Source organism: Kogia breviceps, chromosome 5 (genome assembly GCF_026419965.1).
Source record: "Kogia breviceps isolate mKogBre1 chromosome 5, mKogBre1 haplotype 1, whole genome shotgun sequence".
Lineage (NCBI taxonomy): Eukaryota > Metazoa > Chordata > Mammalia > Artiodactyla > Physeteridae > Kogia > Kogia breviceps.
The window spans coordinates 37,251,141-37,272,554 of record NC_081314.1 but is presented as its reverse complement, the minus strand read 5'-3'; the positions used below and the strand labels follow the sequence as shown (position 1 = coordinate 37,272,554).

Below are 21,414 nucleotides of genomic sequence, written 5' to 3'. Positions count from 1 at the left end.
AATATTTTTTCTTTCCTGACTCCCTTTTCTGGGACTCCAATTACAAGTATGTTAGATAGCTTCCTGTTGTCCCACAGCTCACTGAAGCTTTGTTCATTTTATTTCTTTTAGGCTTTTATTTCCCTTGCTTTATTATGAACAGTTTCTATTACTACATTCAATTTCACTGATCTTTTCATCTATTGCATCCAATCTGCTGTTACTCCCATCCAATGTACTTTTTATGTCAGATACTGTATTTTTTTTAATCTCTAGAAGTTTCATTTGCATCTTTTTTTTTTGTGGTACGCGGGCCTCTCACTGTTGTGGCCTCTCCCGTTGCGGAGCACAGGCTCCGGACGTGCAGGCTCAGCGGCCATGGCTCACGGGCCCAGCCGCTCTGCGGCATGTGGGATCTTCCCCGACCGGGGCACGAACTCGTGTCCTCTGCATGGCAGGCTAACTGTCAACCACTGCGCCACCAGGGAAGCCCTCATTTGCATCTTTTTAACACTTGTTTTTCTCCTCATCATGTTTGCATTTTCCCCTACCTTCTTAAGCACACAGAATTTATTTATAATAGCCATTGTAGCATTCTTGCCTACTTCATTCCATCACCTCTATCATTTCTGGGTCTGGTTCTATGAATTAGTTTTTCTGCTGATTATGGGTTCCATTTTCCTGCTTTTAAAATGCCCAGTCTTATTTTCTTGGATGTACAACACTGTGAATTTTACACTGTTGGGTGGTAGAATTTGTTCTGTTCCCTTAAAGAATGTTGTACTTTGTTCTAGCATATATTTATTTAGGTAAAGTTTGATCCTTTCACACTTGCTTTTCAACTTTGTTAGGGCAGGTCCACAGTAGCCTTTGGTGCAAAGCTAATTTACCCTTACTATTATGGCAATGTCTTCTGGGGACTTCCTGTTTATTGTGAGGTGTTTCCATTCACAAAGAGTCTTGCGTGAGCTCCAGGAATCACTGTGTCTACTGCTCTGTGGAGGCTCTTTCACCGGTCCCAGGTGGCTTCTTCTGATATATGTGCAGACTCAAATCCCTTTTCAATCTCTGGAACTTTCTCTCTGTGTGGTTTGCCATCCTATATAATGTTCTGGTATGTTTTAAGCTGTCTTTAGACCTGAGACTTATATTTTATACAAGGTAAGAGCAAAGGAACATGAGGAGTGGCAGTAAAGATTAATAAAGGCTTGGGCTTGAAATAAGACAAAGTTCCCTGGAGAGTTTTTTGGTTGGATGGGGTTGCACGAGGATGTACAGTTTGTGCATTATGGGTGCTGGGAATGAAGAAGCAGATTTATACTTCATTTAATATGTTACAGGATAGCACTGAATATTTAAATTATCTGGATTATAAAGATGGGAGACTAAAGCAAATTGAAGTCATTAAGTCAAGCTTGATTTATAATTCACTCCTCCTATTATTTTCCTTCTAGAAAGTAAATTCTGTCACATGTGAAACTCCAAAATTACAGAACTATGAAGGAGCAATTTAAAGATTTTATTCAAGAAAAAAAATTGTTTTTTTAGACACCTCAAAGGTCATCACACCTTGCAGAGTTAACATGGGCCTTCAGTTCAATACATTTTGTACGACGATACTCAGCCTTCAAAGTGTTTACAGATACATAGCTCCTTGTGTCCTTACAATAACACTGCAAGACAGTCAGGGTCAGATGCACTGTCTTCAATTCATAAATGAGTACACTGACTCATCTAGTGGGAGAAAGAGGTGGGCAACACTCTTGTTTTCCTGACACCTTCAAAATTCGGTATAATCTGGTTCCTTTGACTTAATATTTTTTTAACATGGCAAAGTATAACCTTCATTGTGCTCAAACATGCCATCCACACACAGGACAAAGATGTTAAGAACGTCAAAATGAGATCATTGTGCTATGTGCATGATACTGCTTTGGCAGTGGTACTTACAGAGCATAGGACTTTGTATTTAATATATTTTCCAGACTAGATTATAAAAAGAAGCTGGTTAGCTGGAGAAAGAGGCCATGGTATTAAGAAGGTATGTACTGGCTGCGAATGGTGCCCGCTCTGACACCACTCACCGTGTTCAGCCACAGTTTCAGACTTGACACGATAGCCCTTTTGAGAGCTGTCGGGCCACTCCTGCCCTGGCAGATACCAGAAGAACAAAAGTCACCACTTGGCACATGAGGTGAAATGGAATATTCCAAGGTTACCCTAGGCCAACAGACACTACAAGCTAAGTCATCTGGTTATAGAGATACTAATAAATAAAGCTCTTTCGAAACAAAAATAAATCAAAAAGATAGTTTGGATTTCCTCCTTTTTTCATTTCATTTCTTCTTTTTTTTAAATTAACATTTTGCTGGTTGAAAGAAAGGTTAAAAAAGTTAAGGGGAGGAGCAGCGTGAGGAAAAGACAGTCTCTTCAATAAGTGCTGCTTGGAAAACTGGACAGCTACATGGAAAAGAATGAAACTAGAACATTTTCTCACACCATATACAAAAATAAGCTCAAAATGGATTAAAGGCCTAAATGTAAGACAGGAAACCATAAAACTCCTAGAAGAAAACATAGGCAATGCACTCTTTGACGTAAGTCTAAGCAATATTTTTTTGGACCTGCCTCCTCAGAGAAGGGAAATAAAAGCAAAAATAAACAAATGGGACCTAATTAAACTTAAAAGCTTTCGCACAGTGAAGGAAACCATCAACAAAACGAAAAGACAGCCTACTGAATGGGAGAAGATATTTGCAAATGATACATCTCATAAGGGGTTAATATGAAAAATATGTAAAGCACTCATATAATTCAATATCAAAAAACAAACAACCTGATTAAAAAATCGGCAGAAGACCCGAGTAGACATTTTTCCAAGGAAGACATACAGATGGCTAAGAGGCACATGAAAAGATGCTCAACATCACTAATCATCAGGGAAATGCAAATCAAAACCACAATGAGATATCACCTCACACCTATCAGAATGTCCATCATCAGAAAGATACCAAATAACAAATGTTGGTGAGATGTGGAGAAAGGGGAACCCTAGGGGAATGTAAATTGGTGTAGCCACTAGTGAAAACAGTATGGAGGTTTCTAAAAAAAATTAAACACAGAACTACCATGTGACTCAACAATTCCACTCCTGGGTATACATCCAAAGCAAATGAAAACACTAATTCAAAAAGATACATGCACCCCATGTTTATAAGAGTGTATTCACAATAGCCAAGATATGGAAGCAACCTAAGTGTCCATCAACAGATGAATGGATAAAGAAGATGTGATATATGTATACGATGAAGCCTTACTCAGCCATAAAAAAGAGTGAAATTCTGCCATTTGCAGCAACATGTATGGACCTAGAGAATACTATACTTAGTGAAGTCAGTCAGACAGAGAAAGACAAATACTGTATGTTTTCACTTACACGTGGAATCTAAAAAAGAAAAAAACAAACAAATATAATAGAACAGAAACAGACTCACAGATATGGAGAACAAACTAGTGGTTACCAGTGGGGAGAGGGATGGGGGAGGGGCAAGAAAAGGGAAGAGGTTAAGAGATACAAATGACTATGTATAAAATAGACAAGCTACAAGGATATACTGTCCGGCATGGGGAATATAGCCAACATTTTGTAATAATTTTAATTGAAGTATAATTTATAAAAATATTGAATCGTTATGTTGTATACCTGAAATTAACACTGTAAATGTACTCTACTTCAATTAAAAAAAAAGAGGGAGAGCAGCAGGTGACCAACAGGGATTAAAAAAAGAAAAGAAAAAGAGAAGAATCGGCAGAAAGACCAAGAGGCTGGAAATACATATAAGAGAGAAGAGACCGCCTAGTAGGAAAAGGCAGAAAGGAGAAGGAATAACCAAGGAGACACCCACCACAAAGCTCTGTCCTAAAGAGGTAAGTATGGGCTGGTCCCCTTCACTTTGCCCTGCATCCAGCTCAGTGATTGCTTCAGAGGACATGGGGGCCCTTCACGCTTGAGTGCGGAGTCAAATCAGAGCCTGGGGCGCAGGTGGGGTTTGTGCAGAGGTGCTCTGTTTTTATATCACAAAGCCCAGGAAGTAAAGCGCAGCAGAGTCCCTGGGCTAATGAGGGTGGGTCAAAGGTAAGAAAGCATTTGTGAAGCTCCAGCATTTGTCTCTTTCAAAAGATGATCTGGGTTATACTACTTTTTGGATGACCTCTGATGTGGTCCGTTCTCTTCCTCGACCGCTTTTTCTGCTAGGATCCCTGAAAGGGGCGCTCTTCCAAAGGCGGTGATGAACAGGCCGCTGTGGGAGTGTGGCTCACCGGACATTAGCTGCTTCTATTTGCAGAAGGAGGGAGTCTAGGGCTCCCCTCAAGAGCATCCCTCTTCCCTCCAGCTTTCTCACAGAGCTGCTTCCTCAACAAGTCCTCTGTACATAAAGACTCTTTAACAGCCAGTGTGATCACAGAGGGGCCTCCCTGGTGTGCCGGGGTGGTGTCAGCGATCTCAGAGCTGGTTCTCCTGGAAGGGTCACCTGAACGGGGAATGTGACAGCCACACGGGGACTTGAGCCGAGAGAAAAGCTATCAGGGGCCCATGGCCTCTGGGTTGAGGGGTCCTTCCGAGTGGGGGAGGCAGGGGTGGGGGGACAGTCAACATCCTGGAGGGTGTTTCATGTTGTTATCACATTTTAAAAATGTATCCGCTTTAAAAATTTACAGTAGGTAAAATCCATGCTATGTCATTCGTAAACCAGGTATAGGTGTTTCTGACAGTAAATGTTAGAATGATCCCATCAACCACCAACAAGTATTAACAAACCACGACATTACAGATACGGACTGAATGGGGAGAGAATTCTGAATTGCAAAAGAAATTAACCAACCAAGAAATAGCGCATGGAGTTTCAAAAGTGGCATATAGAGAAAAACAACAACAACAACACCCCATAACTCAGGGACTTCCCCGGTGGTCCAGTGGTTAAGACTTCGCCTTCCAATGCAGGGGGTGCGGGTTTAATCCCTGGTCAGGGAACCAAGATCCCATAGGCCACGAGGTGCAGCCAAAAAAGAAAAAAGTGGCATATAGTGAAGATCTAAGAGAATTACACAGACTATTCCCAGTTCCGTAATCATCTCATCATTTCTACATATTCTAAGTGATAGAAAAGACACCCGGGGCAAATCCTTGCCTGGAATTAAGAGCGGGTACCTTTCCGTGTGTGTGGAGACCCAGAGACCGCAGGACAGCTGGACAACAGACAGAAGAAAATACCTCTCGTTGTTGGAACGAAACCACTTAGCAGAGACTGACGCAGTTATGTTTCTCCTGACTGAAACTGTAAATAAAGCCAAACCGCGAGTGCTGGGTCGTTATGAAATGTTCCCCTTGAACCTACCACAGCAGAACTTTAATCTCTTATATATGCCTTACTTTGCCCAAAAAGAGTAAAATGATTTGCAATAAAATATCAATACTTATGCTCAATAAAATGATTACAACAGAAACAGAGTGAGTCATAATAAAGAACATGGACAGAGGTACAGAAAGCAGCACGTATAATTAGTATGCATATTCATTATAAGCGTTAATGGAGTGATGGTGACTAAGCATTAAATCAGTGCTGTGCTACCTCATGACCAAAGTTAAAAAAGATGGGAGTACAGAAGGAAAGAAGGCTCATTTTAAAGAGTGAGAAACTTATTACTGGTCCTAAACTGTAAAAAGCAAAACAAAACAAAAACCCACTGGGAGAGGTTATCTAGGGGAATAGGAAAGACCTTTGACCTAAAATATACAAGTCTTGCATAATTCCTTCCCTATCATTTAAAACAAATCTTGCTTCACTCTAGGTTCAGGAGAATTAATGAGCCCTTTTTCCACCACTGTAATCTTTATCTTTAAATGACCTTCATTTAAGAAATAATAAAGAAAAAGTTAATTAAGACCTACCCTAAATGTTCTCGACTCTTCAGAAATTCCTCAAGTAAAGGAAAGATAGTCTTTAAATCATTCTTTGGCTAAAGAGTTCTGAGTAAAAGACACATTTCCACGCGAGTAAAGATGGTGTTTGTTTATACTTAGGGTCTGCTTCACTTTTCAATTTCTTATTTGTGTTTTCAGAGCCTTTCACTGACAAGGACAGAACAGATATTTCAACAGCTTTACCCAATTCCCAAAAGACCATCAGATGTTAAAGATTTGAAGACAATTTACGGGGAGAAAAACACCTCAAAAACAGACAATTTACTAAATTCTGACACTAAGAAATATATTCATTAATTGATTTTAGTGGAGGAAGACTTCAGTTTGGGGAGAGTGTAGAAATGGATAAGTACTGATTCAGACCACCCCATCATTTCCTCCGTGTTTCTCTAAAGAAAAAATAGATCACTGCTGATTTCTAAAAAGGAAAACCCCCGAGTGACATTTTCTAAAAAGTATATCGAAGAGAATTTCCATCACGAGTTAATATATACAGCAACATTTTAATGAGTTCAACTTCCAAACCAATAAATTACAGGTTATTATTGCAGGGACAGCAATAGATGACTTTATAACAAAATGTGTAGCAACAGCTAATCCGTGTCTAGATTTATATTAATTAAGGGATAAGAAAATATGCACAGGGAATGCTAAGCAGAAGTGGGTCAAAGCCAGGGCTAAAAAGTTGAGGTCAGTGAGTCTAAATCTACACCATATTATAATGAGACAAATTTAACTGACAAATATACTTTGTTGAGTCCCACTGAACTGGAGTTTGCAAAGCAAAGAGCCTCAAAGGAAAATTAAATACTTACCTTTAAAGGACAGTTGATTTAAGAAAAAATTAAGAAGCATGCATTATTTTTACAAGAAAATACACTAAAGATATTTCCACTTGAAAAAAGAAAAAGCCACTACAGATACATAATCCAGGAGTACATGCATCTAGAACCCCCCCCTTTTTTTTCACCTAAGATACCATCCCTCCACAATGAACACTATGAATATACCCATGGCTAGAACTGAGTTCTCCAAACGCAACTCTCGCATGTAAATCAAAGGCTTCTTTGCCTGGTTAGAATACCTGAGACTTTAAATCACTTTTCCAGAGTATTAAACAAACAAGCAAACAAAACACTCCCACAAACAGTAATCTTTCACTTAAAAACGTTTACCGAACTAGACACAGGCTATTCTGAACTCAGATGTGATGAATCCCGACTCTAAGCTACCCACAGTATTCGTGTTGGTTTGTTTTTATTTTGTTTTTGGCCATGCCACATGGCTTGAGGAATTTTAGTGCCCCAACCAGGGACTGACCCCGGGCCCCCTGCGGCAGAAGCTGGCATCCTAACCGCAGACTGCCAGGGAATTCCCTCTCCAAAGTATTTGGAATGTAACTCCATTGAAAGCATGCGTTCTCTGCAGGCTCAAAACTATTCCGGATAAGGCTGAAGTTACTATACACCAGTCCTATGTGACCCTTGCCTAGATAAAAACTGTACACATTCCTCAGGTAAATGCACCCTTCTACAGAGGACCAGGGGTGGCTGGTACTCTTATGTGTCATTGCCCGAGCGAAGCAGGGTTATTTATTCATGCACTGTAGCTGAGTGCTCTTTTCTTTTTTTTTTTTTTTTTTTTTTTTTTTTTGCGGTATGCGGGCCTCTCACTGTTGTGGCCTCTCCCGTTGCGGAGCACAGGCTCCGGACGCACAGGCTCAGCGGCCATGGCTCACGGGCTTAGCTGCTCCGCGGCATGTGGGATCTTCCCGGACCAGGGCACGAACCCGTGTCTCCTGCATCCGCAGGCGGATTCTCAACCACTGCGCCACCAGGGAAGCCCTGAGTGCTCTTTTCTAGAGCTTTTCTTCTAAAAACCTAACGCTGGCATTCAAAGCTCAACACACTGTAAAGACATGTCCTCTACGTCTCCATTTGTCCTAATTTCCCTTATGTATTTGAATTAGACTGTGGATGAACATGTTTCCATCACAGGAGCCAGTGTGCACAAAAGAGTCAGTTGCCGGGGTAAGGTGTGGCCACGAAGCTCTTCACTGATGTGAAGTCTCCCCAAAAGGTCCTACCTACATACTTGCCCACTGGGCACACGGCTGGCAGGCTGCTGTCAGCTGGCCTAGGCACCTGAATATCACAAACAATATGACTAGTTTGGGGAAATGCCCTCAAAGGAAAGGCAGTGCTGAATTAGGGGGAAAAAAAGTCTTGCATTTTTAAGAAAAAACAAATGGGGCATTCATTACTCAAGTTTAAAAGTGCTTCATTTCTCTCCTGCATAGGCTACTCTGCAGCAGAAAAGTTCTTCAAATACACCAAAAATATTTTGATTTATAATTTTTTCCCAGGAACACACCTGTCGTGGAAAGACATATGCCTGTGGTTTAAAGGAAGTCCTGTACTGCTTAGTACAGGATTCTTCAGCAACGTAACACAACCAGAAATTCAACACCCATAATAAGCATGAGGCTCCAGGATCTCTTAAAGGACAAACAGAAAGAGAAGAATAAGAGAAAGAAGTTATTGTTGTTGGGTAGGAATAATTAGTCTGACATTTTAGAAGCATCATTTTTTTAATATAGAATTATTGCACATGCTGTTACTGACAGCCCCTTCCTAGGCCCAATTTTGAATGGAAGGCTGAGTTAGAAAATAAGGAAAAGTAAAGATGACTGCTGATCTGTTAAGGGTGCCAGACATTGGTAGGGTTACATTAACTCTTCAAATTCCCATAATTATGATATTTCTCCCCAGACAATACGATCTCAAATATCCAAATTAAAAAGGCAAACTGTTAATCATCTGATGTTTTGTCCACACAAGTACATTTCTGGACAATTAGAGATGTTTTATTATGTTTCAGAATTCTAAAGTTTCCATATTAAAACACTACAGTGCATGGTAATGATTTCAAACATGTGTTGCTTAAATAGTTTGTCATTATTTCTCCTTAAAAAAACAAGACTTCACTCAGTGGCCTACTATCCACAGCAACACACATTGCACCCTTCAGTAACGAATATTAATAATAACTGTGAGGCAACAACCCCTTCTGAAGTTGACTGTTTCATCCCTTTAAAAAAGGGTTGCTGTGAAAATGAATGGTGGAAAGCAATATTATCTGAGACTAGTTAGCCTGTCTAAAAGAGTACTTGCTAACCTGTAATAATACCTCAACCCTAAATAAAGGTTAAGTTTTGAATCTGTATTAGGTGAGGGATATATTAGGGTTCATTATAACCATTTTCTCTATTTTTCTGAACATGAAAAACCCACTTTCACCCCTTTCCTTGGTAAAGCAGAGTCTACAGGGCATCCAGTCTAAACATTTTACTAATTTTCTCTATATGTGCTTAAAAGTATTGGGTCTTCACTCATTTAAAATTTCCTACAATTCATTAAAAAATAACAAATCAGGCTGACCTTTTCTTAATTATACTGAAATGGTGAGATTTTTACTGTACATGCTGTCGTGGGACACATCAATCAGAATCCTTACAAAGGATGAGTGGACAACTCCATAATGGTTAAAAAGAGAGCAGAATTGCAGTTGCGACCCCGGGATTCATCTTCCTGCTTTAGGAACGCCAGAGCACAGCTCTTCCCTGGTCACAGCTCTTCCCTAGGTTAGAGGTAAGGAAATGGAAGCCATAAAAAGAAACAGGAGGATGATAAATCCAAGGCTGTATTTTCATATTTACCACTGAGAGCAATTTCCCCAATGGCCCTTTTCTTTTTTTTTTTTTTTGGCGGTACGCGGTCCTCTCACCGTTGTGGTCTCTCCCGTTGCGGAGCACAGGCTCCGGACGCGCAGGCTCAGGGGCCATGGCTCACGGGCCCAGCAGCTCCACGGGCATGTGGGATCCTCCCGGACCAGGGCACGAACCCGTGTCCCCTGCATCGGCAGGCGGACTCCCAACCACTGCGCCACCAGGGAAGCCCCGCCCTTTTCTTAAGTTAAGTTATGAAGGTGAAAATTTATGGGCACGTTTTAAGTGCATCTCATCCCATATATCAACAAATATGGTAAAGTCTAGTTTTTACCATCTTTAAAAGAACCAAACCTACTAAGGAGATATATTTAACTATGAAAGCAACAAAGCTTTTGGAGGTCAGCATTTCTGGACAATGATATATCAAAAGAATAATAAGCAGCTAATGTTCTTTTTAACCTAGACACATTGGCTGTTCAGGAAAGATAGCAAAGTGATGGTTATGTTAGATAAAGACTTGCCTACAGCCTATATCTGTTAAAGAAATTGAACCAGTAATTAATAACCTTCCAAAACACAAAGCACCAGGCCCATATGGGTTTACTGATGAATTCTACCAAATATTTAAGGAAGAAATTATAATGATTCTCTACAATCTCTTCCAGAAAATAGAAGCAGAGGGAATACTTCCTAACTCATTCTGAGGCCAGCATTACCCTAATACTAAAACCAGACAAGGACAATAAAAGAAAAGGAAACTACAGACCAATATCTCTCATAAACATTGATGCAAAAATCCTCAACAAAATATTAGCAACAATATATAAGAAGAATTATACAACACCACCAAGTGGGATTTATTCCAGGTATGTAAGACTGGTTCAATATTACAAAATGAATTAATGTAAAACCATCACATCAACAGGCTAATGAAGAAAAATCTTATGATTATATCAATAGATGCAGAAAAAACATCTGACAAAATCCAACACCCATTCATGAAAAAACCCTCAGCAAACTAGAAATAGAAGGAAACTTCCTCAACTTGATTTTAAGAATCTACAAAAAAACCTACAGCAATCATCATACTTAATGGTGAGGAAGTTTTCATTTTCTCACCAAGGTCAGGAAAGAGGCAAAAATGTCCCCTCTCTTTATTCCTTCTCAACATTACACTGGGAGTCCTAAGAAGAAGGAAAGAAGAAAATGAAAAAAATAGTATGAGGATTAGGAAGGAAGAAATAAAACTATATTTTTTCACAGATGACATGACTGTCTAGGTAGAAAATCTCAGAGACAAAAAAATTCTCCTAGAAATAATAAGTAATTATAACAATGCTACTGGACACAAAGTTGATGTACAAAAGTCACTTTCCTATATTCCAGTAATGAACAAGTGGAATTTGTAATTAAAAACACAGTATCATTTACATTAGCACCCGATAAAAGGAAATACTTAGGTATGAATCTAACAAAATGTGTACAAGATCTATACGAGGAAAACTACAAAACTCTGATTAAAGATATCAGAAAGGAACTAAATAAATGGAGCTATTCTGTGTTATGGATAGAAAGACTCAATGTGTCGAGATGCTAGTTTTTCACAACTTGACCTATAGATTCAACACAATCCCAATCAAAATCCCAGCAAGTTATCAATATTTTTTGGATATCGACAAACTGAATCTAAAGTATATGGAGAGTCAAAAGACCCAGAATAGCCAACACAATATTAAAGAAAAAGAGTAAAGTCACAGGACGGACACTTTCCAACTTCAAAATTTACTATAAAGCTACAGTAATCAAAACAGTGTGGCACTGTGAAAGAATAGATAAATAGATCCATGGAAAATAACAGAGCCCAGGTGTCCTTTAGTAGGTGAATGGATAAAGTGTGCTACAACTGTACAATGGAATATTTTTCAGAGCTAAAAAGAAACGCACCATCAAGCCATGAGAAGACATGGAGCAACCTTAAATGCATATTACTAACTGAAAGAAGCCAATCTGAAAAGGTAAATACTGTATGATTCCAACATATGATCTTCTGGAAAAGGCAAAACTATGGACACAGGAAAAAGATCAGTGGTTGCTGGGGGTTAGGGATGAGAAAGGGATGACCAGGTGGCACATGGAGGACTTTTAGGGCGGTGAAGCTATTCTATGTGGTGCTGTAATAGTACATATCATCATGCATTTGACATAACCCGTAGAGTGTACAACACCAGAAGTGAGCTCTAATGTAATCTACTCACACTGAGGGATAACCCTATATGCAGGTCCATTGACTGTAACAAATGTACACTCTGGTGCAGGATGCTGACAGTGGAGGAGGCTGTGGGTGTGTGTATATGAAAACACTTCGTACTTGTTGCTCGCTTTTGCTGTAAAACTAAAACTGCTTTAAGAATAAAGTTTATTTTATGTCTACGGCCAGAAAAAAAAAAAAAAAGACTTGCCTACATGAAGTATCAATAGAAACTCCAAAGGCTGATTAGGACACTTGCACCTCCGTCTCTCAACTACACACTAAAGCCCCCAACCCTTACCTGGCAACTCTTTGTCTCAAAGAGGAATCCTTTTCCCTTGTTTCACTACATGGCAATCCAAAGTCTGAACCCATGATCAGGTAATTTTAAGTTTCCTTTATCATTCTATATTTCCTAGAAAGTCATCTTTTGACAAAATGTTACAACTAGATCTTTCAATTTCATTATTATATGTCAGTATACCTTGTAAGTTAACTATAAAGGGTTTCTTTTTACAGAGTGACAAGGTAGGGAAACAATCCTTTTAATAGCATTCAAGAGTCACAATTATAAATATATAGGTCAAGGTGAATATCTCAGAATTTCTATTTTCTGGGTTTTTTTTAACCTAATTTATGATGGTATAGAATAATTTCTGTGAAACTTCTTTCATTCGCAAAACTGAAACGTCATTTTCTTTAATGATGCACATTTCCTGGTTTTATTCATCCTTCTCAATGAAGCCTCAGTTCTTCTAGAACCTCCACACCCTAGACAGCATATTTCCAAATTGATCTGAGTAAGCTTATGGGCACCGATGGGGCAAGAGGGGTCAGTGACCCCAGGAGTCTACAGTCTCGAACACTAAGCCAGAACCCAAAGCCCTTTATACATTTTTACATTACCAAAGCCCATTATACTTTTATACATTTTTTTGGTCCCCATTTAACTCCTGGTATTTAAAATACCAGGTAGTTTAATTAACTACATATAACTACAGCTTTCTCTTTCTTGTATAATGAGTCAGGGAAGACAAATGACTACAAATTATAGTTTATTTACATCTATATTTGGAAGTACTGATTGGAATGGCTTTGGGAATTCAACATGTAATATTCTAGAAGAGAAGCCAATTCTTCACAAACAAGGAAAACAGCCTGAAGTTAGCTGTATGTGGTACCGTGTATTTCTACATTATAAGTTTCTCACTTAAAAAAAAAGTCATAGGTATCAGAAGATTACGTAGCCATCTGTAATGTCTGTTCTAGAAAAATCAACTTTATTTTTTTTGCATTCCTGTTAAGATAGCCTGCTTTGAAAACAGGTAGGCTTATCACTTTTATAGCTTTCCCTAAATTTCAGTTAAATAAATTCTCTCTGTCAGTTCTCAAGTGTAGGAGTAGAATGGGGTATGCAGAAGCAAGGTTTGCGCTGCTGTTGTAAGCAACGGAATTCTCTTAAATTCCATTTGTGTACCTTGCATCAGCCTAAGAGCTCACAAACTTAGTGTAAATAATCCACACAAATACATCTGTGTTGAAATAATTAATCCTATTTTATGGTCCCCACCCCTCAGTAGTCACTATCAAAAAGTTTAATATTTAATAGTAACACAATTTACTACAGAATCATAACCAGGGCAAAGACAAGCAATTGGTAACAATCAAAGTTAATGTACCCGAGACAATTGGTGGATAAGGATTGTATTAGTTGTTTAAAAACAGGCCATAAGAGGTCTGGAGCTAAGGGCTGTGATGCTGGGGAAGGAGGAGGCCATTTGAACCCTATCAAAGGGTCCTGGGGAGCGGGTTCCTCCCTCTGTTTGCTGCATCTGGGAAGAACAGAACTCTCACCAGGGAAGCTGCAGCTGCCTGCACCCTTGGCTTAATCGCTGTGTAAGGCGGAGGGTTAATCAGCTGCCATTCTTAGCTCCACTTGTTGTTCTAATAAAGATCTGCATAAATCTGAGACTGGGAGTAACCGATCCTTGATTTCATTTGGCAGATGATGGGGGGGGAGGGGAGGAGTGTGATGATTATGGGTGTGCTCAGAGGATCTTCAGGTGACCTGGCCTGGGGCGTTCTGCCTGCTTGAAAAGTGGTGGACGAAGACCTCTCCGCTGTTTATGGATGCGGGACCCTGCTGGCCAGGCTCACCGCAGGCAGCCTGGAGTGTGAAGCAGATAATCAGGGAATGAAATACACAGAGTGTATTTGCAAAGCACTCAGTATGGATCTCTAAAAGGAGAGGACAGATAAAAAATTCAGCATCAGGGCTTCCCTGGTGGCGCAGTGGTTGAGAGTCCGCCTGCCAATGCAGGGGACATGGGTTCGTGCCCCGGTCCAGGAAGATCCCACATGCCGCGCAGCGGCTGGGCCCCTGAGCCATGGCCGCTGAGCCTGCGCGTCCGGAGCCTGTGCTCCGCAATGTGAGAGGCCACAGCAGTGAGAGGCCCGTGTATCGCAAAAAAAAAAAAAAAAAAAAAAATTCAGCATCACAATTCTGTTTTATTATGCCTAAAAATTTCTGGCAATCATTCCTCAACATCCAATACTTGGTTTTCCAAATTTCCGAATATCTCCTAAGTGGCATATGTTTTTTTGGGGGGGGAATTTTTTCATGATACAGTGTCAGAATCACATTTAGAATCAAACCAGTTCACAAGAGCATAAGAACCTCATGATGTCTCCTGAGGTAGGCACTATCATTATGCCTATTTGACAGACCAGAAGGCTGAGGCAGAGGAGGAGTTAGTAGCCAGATGGTCACAGTCAGAATGAAGGGGGAAAGCTTAGCAGCTCAGTAGAGATTTGCAGGAAAAAAAATAAAAAAATAAAAAAGGCCTGGATGGTTCTATTAAGAACACACCACAGAAATAGAGGCTTAGGTACAAACGAACTGAGAGTGTGGAACAAAAAAGTTTATAACCACCAAGTTGTCTTTTCAGAATTTCCCCATATTATGAAATGCCAACATCTTCCATTTCAGCACTTAGGGAACCACCACCACAACAAAAGAATCAAACAAGTTCATAACACTTAAGAAAGCAACAGTAGTAGAGCAGAAAGAACTGAGATTAATGATGCCAGATGATAAGCAGACTTATGAAAAAAATTAGTAATATTTCTGGACATTACTCTGTGAATAAAGCATTTGGGACAGGAAAACTGTTGACCTTATTTTATCTCATAAAACTGTCAGTGTTCTCAGGATAGTTCATTTTGTATGAGGGAAAACACCCATTATTAACAGGCCTGAAGACCGTTATATAGGCAGATTTTAAACAACAAATCAACAGATTTCATATAAAGAATATGCTAAAACAGCTAAGAGCTTGAAAAGGCAACCACAAAACAGCAAAAACAAACTTTGAAAGATGACATTAAATAGAACAGAGCTTAAATTTTATATACGCTTGAGAAGAGAGTGTTTACAAATAGGAGCTCTTCCATGAAAGATGGAAATGTGTTTACTACTGTAAACTTCAGCAATTCATGGATTAAATCATGTTCACCAGGCAGGACCACAGTCAGAGGATCTGGGAGGCTGGTGCTGACCTTTTGAGCTCATCAACCTCCACTCCTCTGGCTGTCCCTTTGCCCCCAGCAGTGTGTCACAGCCATACTTTGGCAGCCAGCTATGCCTGACAAAGCAGAGTGTCACAGCAGGCCCAATAAACACCCCTGTGAAGTGTGAACAGGGAGACCTGCCTAGAACAGACCTGCTGGGAACAGAATAGTTATCCCTGGTGCACCCGTCAACTGGCTGGTAACGGTTGGACGCCTGCCACCTGACAGATAATCCTTCCCAAGAGATAATATAGTCTCAGCACTACTAATTCAGGATTAAGCTTTTTTTCAGATTAAAAAATCCAAGAGGGTCCGTGCTGAGGAGGTGGTGTTTGTTAGAGATTATTTAATACTATCTTCTCTCAGTTAAATACAGCTGAGTGGGTACTTATCACATCAAATGGATGTCCATTTGGAGTCCTAAATATTCTCAGAGATAACATCAAGAACAATCCATTATGCTTACAAAGGGCTTTCACATACACCATCTCATTATAAACTCACAGGAATCCTGTGTTTTAGGTACAGCTGAGGATAATGTCCGTTTGATATAATGAACGGAGGGTGAGGAAAGTTAAATGGCTGGTACAAGGTCACACAAGTGATAAACAGTGGGGCTGGTTTTTAAATCTACATTTGCTGACTATCAATACTATGCAAGAAAGGGTGTGTAGCCCCACACTGAAACACAAAACATCTGTTTCTGAATGGACCAAAAATTCTTCAAAGAGACAAATGTTAATTATGAGAAAAATATGAAAAAAGATGAAAAAAAAAAACCCAGTTCATGTAGGAACAAGAGTGGGAGCCCTTATAAAGTTGGTTAAATCTGTGTCTTCATGCAAAGCCTACTTCTGGGCTGACAGCATTTCTAGTGTTAAAATAGGTCTGCAGATTCAGTGTAGGAAAATCTTTATTCATAGTCTATCAAACTTACATTTGTGATTGTTTGAAAATAGGTTAGATTGAAGTTTAGCATAAATCTAGGGAGAAAAATCAACAGAGACTAGAAGGAAGTATACCAGAAAACAGTGTGAAATAAATCCACTGAACAAAACAATGGACATTTTTGACTTGCTTTTGATAACTTTGTTTAAAACCCTAGAAGTGTGAACATACCTGTATATGATGTGCTGACTAGAAACCTTTTTTATGTGTGTTAAAGTATGAACACTTAGTTTGTTACCATGTGTTTTACAGATAGTATTCTATTCTTATACCAGATAGGCTATCTCAAGTTGGTGACACTTAAGGAACATTACTAGCTTTAGGTTTTTTCGTACTATTCATAGCATAATTTTCAAAATCTATTTATCCTATTTATGTGATTTTGCTTTAGCCAGGGGTGATCTTTTATTTTTTTTGCAGAATGTGTCTCTGATTTTCTGAGACACAGAAAAAACTCTAACTTATGGAACGGAAACCTTTCTTGACTGCTGAGAGAAGGCTCTGGTGGAGCGCAGGGTCACCTGCATAGAGAAGAGAATGAGGTGACGGGTCCATTTCAGATCACGTGGCTCCCTCTGGGGTAAGGACTGCCTCTCGGCACTAGATTTTCTCTGAGTGTGTTCCATGTATAAGAAGTGAAGACTTCTTATTCATCTTGTGTGAGGCTCAGAAGTGCCTTGTAAATAGTAGAGTCTCAAAAGTTTTTTTTGCTTTCTTTTTTCCCCAGTTTTATGGAGCTATAACTGACATATAACACTGTGAGTTTAAGGTGTACGGCATGACAATTTGACACCCAAAGTTTCCTGAATAAGTGACTTACCTCTCAAAATAAATTTTTTCTCTAAAAAACAAAAAAAACGCTCCTCTCCAAATTTCAGCAAACCCCAGAAGAAGTACTTTTTGGAGAGTAGGGAGGCAGATGTAGTCCCACGTTGCAACATTTCCAAAAGGAAATATCACACACACAAAAAGCCTTTTTAAGACAAGACCTCCAAATGAGGTTATACAGCATCACAGAGGCAAATGGGATTGAAATAGGAATAGTGAGACTGAAAAAACAAAGTATTTGTCATTTAGTTTTAAATTAGTGTATCATGATTGAACTTTACTATCTGGCATGAAGTATGAATTAATTTAAAAAATATTTTATAATGATCTTGCACAACTATACTTTCTTTTTGGTGTTAAAAGCATTAATTTGTTATATATAGTCTACACATATCACAATTTAATTAGATTCTGTTTTTAAATGCCTTCACTAAAAAAAATTTTTATTACTGAAAAACAACAAACATACAAAAATGGAAAAGATGATAATTTCTTCACGTTCTATTAACCAGCCAGGGACCTAAGAGAGACCTCGATTCCCATTTGCCATTTCTCTCTTGTCTAAAACTTCACTTATCTAGTGAGTTCGTTCCTGAACATGGTAGATGGAATCTCAAAAAACACTGACTATTAATTAACTACTCAATGAAAACCCCAATGAAAAACCTTTGTATTTTTGTATTTTCCAAAATACACCCAAATATGTAAAAAAATTGGCAGCTGGTTAGTCTTTTAGTTAAAAGAAGCTGGTCAAAGACATGTAATCGTGCATCTAGGAAGACAGGAAGTGAGAATTTTCAGCATTAAGCATACCAGCAAGCCTCAAGGGCTTGGCCATAGGCTCTTTTCAGGTTTCCTGGGAAGCTGTATCTCCTCGTTGACTTTTTGGGTATTTCCTAGTTCAGGAGTTTTTTGGCCCTAACAGCTTGTAAGGATGCATGATTACTGAGATACGAAAATGGTGACGTCTGTGTGGTGCTGCCTGGTGGCTGTCGGATTTTAATAGCCCACGTTTCCCAAATGAACATCTTCTCGTAGGCACCTAATTAAACATCTAGCTATTCATTGAATTTTTATTATTATTTGGAAGCAGAATGTAACGCATTCTTTAAATGCATTTCCCCATCTAAAATGATTTTTCATTCATGCTTATCATACTATGCTTTTTCCTTCTTGGCAAATAATAAGTTTTCAAAAGACCAATGACCCAACTGAATTGAAAAAGAAAGCAGTTACAAACTATGAAAATTTAAGATCAATAAGAATAAAAATAATAGTGCAAGTAGTAGTATTGGCAGTGGTAAACAATTTACTAAGGTCTGACATTGAAGCCTTGAGTAGCTCCAATTCTACACTGGATGACAAGTCTCTTACCGGGATTGCAGTCTGTAAGAAGAGAACAGATGGACAGGAGGACTTTAGAAATGGTGAGGGCTGGACTCCAGTTGTCTTTCAGGATGTCCAGACAGATCACGCCTTGGCTGTTAATATTACAGTGGTAAATTCTGGTTCGGAAGGTAACCTAGAAGAAAATGTAAAGTCGATATAAATAGACACACTATTTATTCATAACATTTTATTATAGTTGATTTACCGTGTTGTGTGAGTTTCAGGTGTACAGCTAAGTGATTCAGTTAGACATATACATATATTCACTCTTTTTCAGAGTCTTTATCCATATAGTTATCACAGAATATTGATTAGAGTTCCCTGGGCTGTACCGTAGAGGTCCTTGTCGGTTATCTATTTTAAATATAGTAGTGTGTGTATGTTAATCCCAAGCTTCTGATTTATCCCTCCCTGCCCACATTTCCCGTCTGGCAACCATAGATTTGTTTTTGAAATCTGTGAGTCTGTTTCTGTTTTGTAAATAAGTTCATTTGTATCAATTTTTAAAATTAGATTCCACGTATGAGGATATCATACGATACTTGTCTTTCTCTGTCTGACTTATTTCACTTAGTATGATAATCTCTCGGTCCATCCATGTGCCTGCAAATGGCATTATTTCATTCTTTTTTTGTGGCTGAGTAATATTCCATTGTATATATATGTCTGTGTGTGTACACACACACACACACACACACACACACACACACACACAGACATATATATACCACATCTTCTTTATCCATTCCTCTGTCGATGGACATTGCTCCCATGTCTTGGCTATTGCAAACAGTGCTGCAATGAACATTGGGGTGCATGTATCTTTTCAAATTATGGTTTTTCTCTGGATATATGCCCAGGAATGGGATTGCTGGACCAGATGGTAGCTCTATTTTTAATTTTTTTAAGGAACCTCCATACTGTTCTCCATAGTGGTTACACCAATTTACACTCTCACCAACAGTGTAGGAGGGTTCCCTTTTCTCCACACCCTCTCCAGCATTTATTGTTTGTAGACTTTTTGGTGATGGCCATTCTGACTGGTAGACACACCTTTTATTAGACAAAAATAATCCAAGGGTCACTGGTTGACCCTATACTTAATTGTTCCTTTGGCACACAAGAAGAATCAATAAACCAAATCATTATTTTAGAACTTCTCATTCTGGGCACAGAGGACTAAACTCCAGTGGCAAAATCATGACATTCTGCTTTTGATGAAGAGTCTAATCACTTAACGAACGTTCTGGGGACTGAATTTGCTCTTGGTGAAACTGCAGAAGTGCTCGTAGGGGAAAACTAAAGCAAGACTTGAAAAAAAGTTCAAAGAAAGACATTTTCAAAAATAAAAATTGCAAAGGAAACTTTTCTTAGATTCCAGTTATCTGAAGGATTTTGCACATTATTAAATTAAAAAAAAAACACGCAGCAATACTACAAAAAGGAAATAAACATTATTCTATGTTACAGTTTAAAAACATGAACTAGGGCACGTATGTAAATAATACACTTAGTTCATGGAAAACTGTATTAGTTATAATTTTCCTCCTTAAATTCTGTATTATTAATGTAATATTAGTGCAGCCTACCTATAATAGCTAGATCACCACTGTATTTTGCTTAGGCATAATTCTGAAACATGCTTATAAAAATTTTTCAAGAACTTGGATTGAAAAAGTTAAGTCCAAATCAGTTTTGTAACTCTGATAAAATTCTGTTTTATCAATACAAAAGTCTTAATGTAAGCAACAAGATTTTAATGCTGTTTACTAATATCATGTTTATAAATGTTCTCAAATTTATAAGCTGGAATATTTTAAAAAATCTTGGTGTTCTCAAGACCAGTCCTTCTGGTACTCTGAGTTCAAAATGACTCTGAACCAAGAAACACACACATGGCAGATCTTTGTAGGTGCTGCCACCCCACCAGAGCATCCAGTATCTACTTAAACATCAGATTTGCTGAATTTTTATGATGTCAAGGTCAGAAAGGGCAGATCCAGCCTTCTATCAATATTACTGTTCAGCAACATGGTACCATTCTCAGGCTAGATGAGCGCTTGCCCTGTTAGCAACACGCCAGACCAGATAACCTCGAGATACCCCCCGCCAACCCCACACATCCCAAACACCCAGAAACGCTGAAGAAAATATAACAATCAGTCTTTAAAATGCATAGCTGAATGGGCAAGGGGCATCCCCAGAGGCCAGAACTGAAAACCAAAAATCACAGCAAGTGCATGAGCTGACAGTGTAGCTGCCAGGGGTGGGGCTTCGGTTTTGATGCCCTCATGGAGAAAGAAGATGAAACCTTAGGTCTTTAGGTGGCGAGTGTTTGGAATTGAGAGCCCTTACATAAATCAGGCCACTGGAGCAACTAGTCTTTCAGTAAATGACTGAACCTGAAAAGATAATGCCTCATGGGAGAGAGAGCTAAGACACTAGCCAGAGAGAACTTGGGCACTGGAATTGGGAATAAAGTGTTTCCTCTGAGAATTCTAAATCCTGGGCATATAGACTATGCAAACACTAATTTAAAAAGAGCTTTTTTTTTTTATTACTATCAGATCAAATACATGCTTAAGGCAAAACATATAAATATATTTAAGGCAAAAATGAATAAAGAGAATAACTGCATTATGATGAAATTAATAATTCACAAGGAAAACATAACAATTCTGAATGTATTATACCTAACAACATAGCCAAAAATATAAAAAGCAAAAGTTGGAGGAATTA

At 38.9% G+C, this 21,414-nt stretch overlaps 1 protein-coding gene across 2 annotated transcripts in view; it reads right to left on the bottom strand.

The window, feature by feature from the left end:
* The window catches only part of LOC131757293 (ubiquitin-conjugating enzyme E2 E2), a 375,295-nt gene that overhangs the window by 31,698 nt on the left and 322,183 nt on the right, over positions 1–21,414 (bottom strand). For both annotated transcript variants that reach the window (XM_059064635.2, XM_067033857.1), the window contains exon 5: positions 18,661–18,808. In XM_059064635.2, the coding sequence (XP_058920618.1) occupies positions 18,661–18,808 (148 nt within the window). The remainder of the gene's footprint in view (positions 1–18,660; positions 18,809–21,414) is intronic.